General features: G+C 39.5%; 1 protein-coding gene across 1 annotated transcript in view; it reads left to right on the top strand.

Moving 5' to 3' along the window:
* The window catches only part of LOC138867215 (glutamate receptor ionotropic, delta-1-like), a 16,616-nt gene that overhangs the window by 619 nt on the left and 5,997 nt on the right, over positions 1-10,000 (top strand). Inside the window, exons 3-8 of the mRNA XM_070142098.1 lie at positions 1-74; positions 183-277; positions 399-487; positions 645-772; positions 1,036-1,131; positions 2,233-2,344. The exon at positions 1-74 is cut by the window's left edge and continues 85 nt beyond it. Of these exons, the coding sequence (XP_069998199.1) occupies positions 1-74; positions 183-277; positions 399-487; positions 645-772; positions 1,036-1,131; positions 2,233-2,344 (594 nt within the window). The remainder of the gene's footprint in view (positions 75-182; positions 278-398; positions 488-644; positions 773-1,035; positions 1,132-2,232; positions 2,345-10,000) is intronic.

Here is a 10,000-nt window from a genome sequence, read left to right as displayed (position 1 = left end):
ACCACGCCATCTTGTACCGCCGGCCGCAGGTGCAGCCCGACCTACTGGGCTTCACCAAGCCTTTTATTCCCTCTGTAAGTGCCTGTAGAGATCAGTCAGCATCTTAGTCCTGCGTATCAGTCTTGCTGTACATCCATGCAACGTTTGTGTTCACCTAAGTTATAGGTATGCTTGTCATGCAGGTGTGGGCGGCTGTGCTGTGCAGCCTGGTGGTGGTGACCGCCTTGGCCCTTCTCATCAACGCCAGCTTACTACGCCGGACGCGTGAAACAGATGTGTAATATGTCATTCATATTTTTTTTGTCACAAACTTGACATTACACGTATAGTTTTCAACAGCACGGTGGGATACTCATCCTTGAATGAATACGAATGGTGAGGTTCCGTATTTTTGCCAGAGAGGAGCCTGGCGATGGCGCCCGAAGTCCCGCCGGCGCAGCGGAGGGGCCCTCGTGGCTATGGGGCTACATGATTCTCCTGGCGCAAGGTGAGCCATGTTGCGAGCGCTGTTGACCTGCTCTCCCACCCACATGCGCGATGGTCGAAGCCATTCGCGATTTCCGCTTCATGTGCGTGGTTCATTTCTAGATCTTCCTGACCACAAAAGACCTCTGGGCGCCCTCTCATATACCTGATCCCGGCAGTGCTGCGGCGGCGGCGGAGCGGCGAGGGAGAGGCGGAGCGCGTGGTGGTGGCGCTGTGGATGCTCGCCGCGTTCATCATCGGCGTCGTGTACAAGAGTAACCTCAAGGCCATGCTCATCGTGCCCAAGGTGCGCCGCCGTCGGAATTCTCGTTCGCTTTGCCGACATTTTCCGGATCAGTGAGAGAAGGAGCCCAAAGCGGATTACCATTAATTGATCTCATTCTTGCCAAGATATTCTCCACTATTTCCTGATTTTTTAAGTTCTATGTGTTAAGTTCAGCCAGTACTATCAAAGTGAATACTGTATACTTATAATGCTCATATTTCACAATAAGCGTCGACCACTTTCTGGCTGCGATCTGCCCGCGGCTCATCCTCACCCTCCCTCAGGTCGGAATTCCGTTCGACTCCCTGGAGGAGCTGGTCGCGCAGGACGCGGTTCCCTGGACGTTCCCGAGAGGCTCCATCGTGCACAGCTTCTTCGAGGTGGGCGGTGGGCGTCGTGGGCGGAGCGGCGCGGAGGGGCCGCTGCTCTGCGCGTGCCCCGAAACACACACATATACAAAAATATATTCATATGTATTTAGATATGCATATATATATATATATATATATATATATATATATATATATATATATATATATATATATAATAATAATAATAATAATAATAATAATAATAATAATAATAATATATTTATATATATATATATATATATATATATATATATATATATATATATATATATATATATATATATATATATATATTATATATATATAAATATATAATTATTATATATATATATATGCATATATATATATATGCATATATATATATATATATATATATATACATATATATATATATATATATATATATATATATATGCATATATATGCATATATATATATATACATATATACACACACACCTATATATAAATATATGTATATACATACATACATATATATATATATGTATATATATATATATATATATATATATATATATATATATATGTATATATATATATATATATATATATATATATATATATATATATATATATATATATATATATATATATGTGCATATATATGTGCATATATATGTGCATATATATGTGCATGTATATATATATATATATATATATATATATATATATATATATATATATATATATATATATATATATATATATATATATATTTATATATATATGTGCATATATATGTGCATATATATGTGCATATATATGTGCATATATATATATATATATATATATATATATATATATATATATATATATATATATATATATATATACACACACACACACACACACACACACACACACATATATACACATACATATACACATTTATGTATATTTACATATATGTATATATGCGTATATCTATATAAATAAATCTATGTATATCTGTACATATATATACATATATATGTATACATGTGCATATATATCTATATCTATATCTATCTATCTATATATATATGCATATATATGTATATATATTTATATATGTGTGTGTGTGTGTGTGCATGCGGCTGTCCTCCCGCAGGCGGCGCACGAGGAGGACCCGGCGTCCAGCATGGGCCGGGGCTGGGCCGGCCGCAGCCGCCTGCTCACCAACCCGCAGATGATCATCCCGACGTCAGCCGCAGGAGTCGCAGGTTCGCCTCCGCCGCCGTCCCTCGCGCGGCGGTGCTGAGAGAGAGAGAGTGTCAGGGTTTTTTTGTTGCTTTGGTGGGTTTATGGAGACACAATTTTGGTTCAGCTGTTTATTGATAGGAGAGGTAGGTAGCGTGGCGCGGGCTGTGTCGTGCAGTGTAGTTTTGGGCAAAGGGGAGCCTTAGAGGCGCGCCGAGCAGAGCGCGTGTAGGGAGAGACCCCCAGGGAGGAGGTCTGGTCAGGGCCGAGGGCCCTGGTCAAGTGTGCTGCAGGTTTCGAGTGCTGGTCGCGGGTCCCTAGCAGTGGAGACGCGGGAAGGTAACCCTTGTTCCTCAGATCGCTCGGCATACGCTACTAACCGTCGTCTGTGATGGTCTCGTGCTGGCGTTCTCTGAAATAAGTACACCGAGGCAGAGACAGGGCGAGAGACAGGAGGGCAAACAGGGCAGGGGGGGGGGGGAGTGATAGCAAGGGCTGTAAGATATGATAAAAATATATCACATTGCAATGACAGTGTTCATTTAATTATCTGCATGACTTTTCAATTTTTATTTATTTTTTCAATAATGCACTGCCCAAGGATAGACAGAGGAACATGCATAGGGAGACAATTGCAATAGTCCACGAGGACTTGTTTGAGTTGCAATTGCCTCAGATAGCAGGAGATGAAATTCTACAAAAGATAAGCATTGTGCAGAACTACAAGGAAGCAAAAGGTGTCGCAGTCCGCAAGGACTTGTCTTGAACGACGAACTTCCTTGGAAAAAAAGAAATAAAAATGCAACAATGCAAAGTTCAGAAGTGTGCAGTGCAATAGTGCATACGGTATACGTCTGACTAATAGTAATTGTTCTATCTCAATTTGAGGCAAAGCGATAATGAAAACAGGTAATGCATTCCTCATACTTCGGGAGCGACTTATTACATCAAAATATGCTTTCTCAAGACAACATTTGCACGATAAAATGTAATGCAAGACAAGAATACACGAGTGGCGGAAGTCGGTTATCTTCTCGGAAACACTACGCATGTAATTCTTATGCAATTAACGGGTTTCTGCGGGACAATGTGCGCATGTGGCTGTGTGAGTGCGTAGACGAGTTGAGTTAATGGGTGAGAGTTATGAAATGAGTGAGTCAGAGTATAGCGCACGAGTAGAAAATAGAATGCTGATAGATATTCATTATTTTTTTAGAGATTAGTAAGTAAAGCGAGAGTGAGTAAAAAAGGAATAGGATGGCGTGGAAGTTGGAAGAAATAAGCGAAGGGGAGGAGGAGTGGGTGGGTGGGAGGCTAAGGGAAGAATGGGGTTTGGAGGGGGTAAAAGAGGTATGGGTGAGGATAGGGGGTGGGGTTAAGTATGTAGGTGGAGGTGGGTTGCACGCAATGGAAATAATCCGATCTGACGGCACGAAAAAAACATTCACGCTAATATCAATAAACTTACGGAAATTGCAATATTAATCAGCTACTATGCGAAATCATGCAAAATGGTACTTTAATTACGTAAAATGAATGAAACGGTGACTGGTTTGGGTCAGCTTCCCTGATTCAACTGACGGCCGAATGACAACACTCGTGGTTGTAAATGATGCTTAAAATAAATTCCCTGAGGAAAGTGATGACATGATGACCCAACCGTAGAAGGGACACATCATCCAGCTCATACGCAGAACGCAATTGGGTACCCATCTTCTTGGGGAATACCAGCGATAATCTCACATATAGCGATAAGAATGCGCGGCGCGGTGCATAGATCGCCTCTTGCGATGTGTGCATCGTTGCACATACAGAACAACTTAACATTAATTACCCTAACCTAATTACATGTCCATACCCAACTGGGGGTCGTCACCAAGGATCATGTAATAATGATGAGGTGAGCTTTGTGATTAAGATAAGCGAAAATCACGAACAATATGAAATTGTAGTAGCTGTATAATATAATTAATCTCTAACATGGAGATCATTGAATAAGATATAAATACAAGTAGCTTGAATGTATTTTTGGGTCAAGCACGAGTCAGATGGCTATAAGTACCTTCTACCTGAGTAAGGTCAAATGAGGTCGTTATCCGAACATTCGCTAAAAATAGCAAGAGCTAGTATATGTAAATTTAAATAATATTGTGAAAAAAAACAGGTACACAATAATCTAGAAATGAAATAATCAAATTACCAATAAATGACCATGAATAATTAAGGAAAAATATATCTATAAAGAAGACAAATAATTACGGCGAAACATACGATTTAATTCGATGAATTATGCTAATATTATTACAGTTCCCAATATTTGCAAACCGGAAGTAAATACACCACTCTATCGTAAATCGTCGTGTTATATAAATGATATTAAATTTCAGAAAAAAAATGTGGAAAATAGTACTAAGACAGGTCACAAAAGGTGAGATATGTCATTTATTGACAAGACCTGACCTAATATGACCTGAAAAGGTATGTGTGAAGTCACCCGCACTAGAAAACGAACATAAAAATACTGAGTTGATATTCATATAAAATACGAATAAACAAGACGCACGTTGCTTTAAATATATGTTTACAATAAAAATATCAAAAGTTAAAATGCTATTGGCTTGAACAGAAATATAGAGATGGAGGGGGGATTAACGGGTGGGGGTTAGGAGGGAAGGAGGGGTTTAGGATGATGGAGATGGTAATAGCGTGGGGGAAGAGAAAATCTTGTTTGTCCACAATTCAACTAAATCATTTAGATATTAAAAAACGTCACAAATGCATTGGTAAACCGAGCCCAAATAAATACACTTAGTAATAATATGCGAACTGAACGTCAATATGGCGTCGGTTAACGCAGTGAGATATAATGAAAATAAAAATATGTCGAGAATATGGCAATGCTTAAGACTAGTCACGTGACCTAGAATGTCCATAGAAATAGGTACTAATTTAGAGAAAATGCACGATATATTCACCCACATGAATAAAATATTTAAGCCGAGTTAGATTTAAGCAAAGAATATACACTCTCGCAAGTGATGAAAATGGGGATTGATTCCCTTAAAAAAAGCGACGATCTACAATGACGAGAAAAAAAACATGGTAGCTAACAGAAAAGAAGGAAAGAAAATGCACTTTACACGGACACCTGTTTCGATATTTGGGGGGAAAATCACTGCACTTGTCAAGTGAAAAAAATAGCACGGCATGCACACACAGCCAAAGAAAGAGGAAAGAAAAGAAATGATTGCCAATGGTTACTTACAGTTTTTCGGAGGATTGTTGTTCGTGTCATTCCGCCGCTTGCCACCAGTTGTCAGAGTTTTGTTTTACCCTGGCTTTGGTGGGTTTATGGAGGCACAATTCTGGTTCAGCTGTTTATTGATAGGAGGGGTAGGTAGCCACGCTACCTACCACCCCCTATCAATAAACAGACGAACCATAATTGTGTCTCCATAACCGACCAAAACAGGGCAAAACAAAACCCGGACAACTGGTGGTATGTTGCACGACACGAACCACAAGCCTCCTCCGAAAGACTGTAAGTACACCACGGGCAATAATTTCCTTTCTTTCCCTTTTTCTTCGCCTATGTGTGCATGCCGACCAATTTTTTTTTACAAGTGCAGTGATTTTTTCCCCAAATATCTAAACTAGTGCCCATGCAAAGTGCATTTTCTTTTCTTCTTTCTGTTATCTACCATGTTTTTTTTCTTCTCATCATGGTAGATCGTCGCTTCTTTAAAGGGAATCAATCCCTATTTTATCACTTGCAAGAGTGCATTTTCTTTCTTTGGCGTGTTTTTTCCTTAAATCTAACTCGATCATGCTAGCCTAATTAGCATAAATTGCTTATAATGCTTAAATCTTTTATTCATGTGGGTGAAATATAACGTGCATTTTCTCTAAATTATTATCTATTTCTACGGACATTGTAGGTCACATGTAGGTCCTAAGCATTGCCATATTCTTGTCTTTTTTTATTCTCATTATCTCTCACTGCGTTAACCGACGCCATATTGGCGTTATTTTCGTGCATTATTATTAAGTGCATATATTTCGGCTCGGTTTACCAATGCATTTGTGGGATATTCTTGAATATTAAATTAATTTAGTTGAATTATGCACAAACAAACATTTCCCCATGCTTACCACCTACCCCAATCCCCCATCATCCTAAACCCCCTCCCTCCCTCCCTCCTAACCCCCTACCCTTGTCTTAATGGCCATATTTTGACCGGGAGGGACCTCTCTTACTGACCTTTATAATCTCTATAAATCCTTGGGTCAAATTATCCGATTTGTTATATTAGTTTGCATTTCGAACGTTTGAGATTTTCTTTTCGAATCTATATTTATTCAAGAAAAGCGTGCCTGGTTCATTTGTATGTTTATAAGAATATCAGTATTTTTATGTTTTAAGTGTTATATTCGTTTTCTAGTGCGAGTGACTTCACACATAGCTGTTCAGGTCTTGTAAAGTCAGGTCTTGTTAAAAGATGACATATCTCACCTTTTATGACCTTGGTGCTATTTCGAATTATGTTCCACATTTTTTTTCTGAAATTTAATATTCGCCTTCTTTATAGATATATTTTTTTCTTTAATTAATTATGTATGGTAAATCCTTCATTTCATTTATTGGTAATTTGATTATTTAATTTTTAGATTATTGTGTACTTGTTTTTTCACAATATTATCTAATTTTACATATACTAGCTCTTGCTATTTTTAACGAACATTTGGATAATGACCTCACTGACCTTACTCAGATAAAAATATCCCTTTCCCACCATCTGACTTCACCCGACTTAAATTACATTCAAGCTATTTGTATTTATATCTTATTCAATGGTCTCCATGTTAGAGATTAATTATATAATACAGCTACTACGATTTCATGTTGTTCATGATTTTCGTTTATCTTAATCATGAACCTCACCTCATCATTATTACATGGTCCTTGGTGACGACCCTGAGCTGGGTATCAACATGTAATTAGCATTAAGGTAATTAATATTAAGTTGTCCTGTATGTGCTGAGCTGCACACTTATTGGCCAGGCGATCTATGCACCGCGTCGTGCCTTCTTATAAGACTATATGTGAGAGATTGTTGCTGGTATTCCCGAAGAGGATGGGATGCCCAATTTGCGTTCTGCAGATGAGTTCGTCCGTTGATATCCCTTCTACGGTTGGGCCCAACCACTATTCCTCAGGGAATCTATTTTAAGTTTAAGTACCACTTACAGCCACAAGGGTTGTCTTTAGGCTGTCAATTGTCTCAAGGAAGCTGATCCAAACCTGCTTGCATCATGCAATGCTCTGGAAGCTGGTCTGTTCTGCAACAGACCAGTCACCGTTTCATTCATTTTACGTACTGATTAAAGTACCATTTTGTATGATTTCGCATAGTAGTTGATTAATATTGCAATTACCGTAAGTTTATTGTTATTAGTGTGAATGTTTTTTCATGCAGTCAGATCGGTGATTACTTTCAATAATTTCATTATTTTCAACCTGCATTGTTACCCCCACCTACCCTCCCCTTAGCTTCCAACTCCCATGCTATTCTATTTCTTTTTACTCCCACTCTTACTTTAACAAACTACTAATGACTAACAAAATATCTATGAGCATTCTATTTTCTACTCGTGCACTTTACTCTGACACTCATTTCATAACTCTCACCCATTAACTTAATCAACTCGTCTACACACTTATGCAGCCACAGACGCACATCGTCTCTCCTCTCCTGCGTTAATTGCACAAGAATTACATGCGTACTGTTTCCAAGAAGATAATCGACTTGCGCAAATAGTGTATTCTTGTCTTGCATTTCGTTTAACCGTCCCGAGAAAGCATATTTGATGTAATGATTCGCTCCCGAAGTATGAGGACTGCATTACTTGTTTTCTTTATCGCTTTGCCTCAAATTGCTGTTGATGACGTGTGATGGATAACTTCAATGAAATGAGATAGAACAATTACTATTAGTCAGACGTATACCGTATGCACTATTGCACTGCACACCTGAACTCTGCATTGTTCCATTTTTATTTCTTTTTTTTCCAAGGAAGTTCGTCGTTCAAGACAAGTCCTTGTGGACTGCGACACCTTTTGCTTCCTGGTAGTTCTGCACAATGCTTATCTTTTGTAGAATTTCATCTCCTGCAATTGTCTCCCTAAGCATGTTCCTCTGTCTATCCTTGGACAGTGCATTATTGAAAAAATAAATAAAAATTGAAAAATCATGCAGATAATTAAATGAACACTGTCATTGCAATCTGATATATTTTGATTATATCTTACAGCCCTTGCTATCACACAACGCCCCTCCCCCTGTTTGCCCTCCTGTCTCTGCCTCCGGTGTACTTCTTTCAGAGAAAACCAGCACCATCCCGTTGAGGGCGACGGTTAGTAGCGTATGCCAAGCGATCTGAGGAATGACTAGTACCTAGCCACGTCCCCCAGCAATAGGGACCACCGACTCTGTTCTTCAATGCTTCGACAGTTGACCCAGGGCGGCACACTTGACCTGGGTACACGGCCCTGACCTGACCTCTCTTGGGGTCGCCCCACGCGCGCCCCGCTTGGCGCGCCTCTTGGTCTCCCTTGCCCACAACTGCACCAGCACGAGACACAGCCCTCGCCACGCTACCTACCACCCCCTATCAATAAACAGCCGAACCAGAATTGTTTCTTCCTAACCCACCAAAGCCAGGGCAAACACAAAACCCTGACAGAGAGAGAGAGAAAGATACTAAGAAAGAGAGAGAGAGAGAGATACTAAGAAAGAGAGAGAGAGAAATACTAAGAAAGAGAGAGAGAGATACTAAGAAAGAGAGAGAGTGAGATACTAAGAAAGAGAGAGAGAGATACTGCTGCTGCAGTATAGTCGGTGCTGAGAGAGAGAGAGAGAGATACTAAGAGAGAGAGAGATACTGAGAAAGAAAGAGAGAGAGAGATACTGAGAAAGAAAGAGAGAGAGAGAGATACTGAGAAAGAAAGAGAGAGAGAGAGATACTGAGAAAGAAAGAGAGAGAGAGAGAAAGAGGGAGATATATACTAAGAAAGAGAAAGAGAGAGATACTAAGAAAGAGAGAGAGAGAGATACTAAGAAAGAGAAAGAGAGAGAGAGAGAGGGAAAGAGAGAGAGATACTAAGAAAGAATAAGAGAGAGACAGAGATACCAAGAAAGAGAAAGAGAGAGAGATACTAAGAAAGAGAATCCAATTTGCTACGAAAAGGGAGAGTTTTTGTAGAAACGATAGAATTCGTTTCTACAAAAACTCTCCCTTTGCCTAGCAACTTAGATTCACCAGATGACGCCACTGGTATAAATCTAGAAAAGAAAGATCTTCTCAGTAGGAGCAAAGAAGAGCTTATTGATGAAATACAGCTCATGAGAAAAGAATACCAAAGCACGATCGCTCTTGGTCGGAACCTCAAGAGGTTCTCCGAGTCTTTAGCAGACACCAGAGACTCCAATGTTCAGGCCTTGGAGTTTATTGACAGCCTTACAGCAACAGTCAACAACATCCAAGAGCCAACAAGAAGGAGTATTGCTTGTAGCACTATTCCTGAGCGCATTGATGCTGAGTGCGAGCAAGCTCATCAGAGAGTATCTGGTGGAAATCCCTTGTTTTGCTCAAGCAAAGACAAAACTCTGAAGAGTATT

This window comes from Penaeus vannamei, chromosome 29 (assembly GCF_042767895.1).
Source record: "Penaeus vannamei isolate JL-2024 chromosome 29, ASM4276789v1, whole genome shotgun sequence".
NCBI lineage: Eukaryota > Metazoa > Arthropoda > Malacostraca > Decapoda > Penaeidae > Penaeus > Penaeus vannamei.
This window is presented reverse-complemented; position numbering and strand designations above follow the sequence as displayed.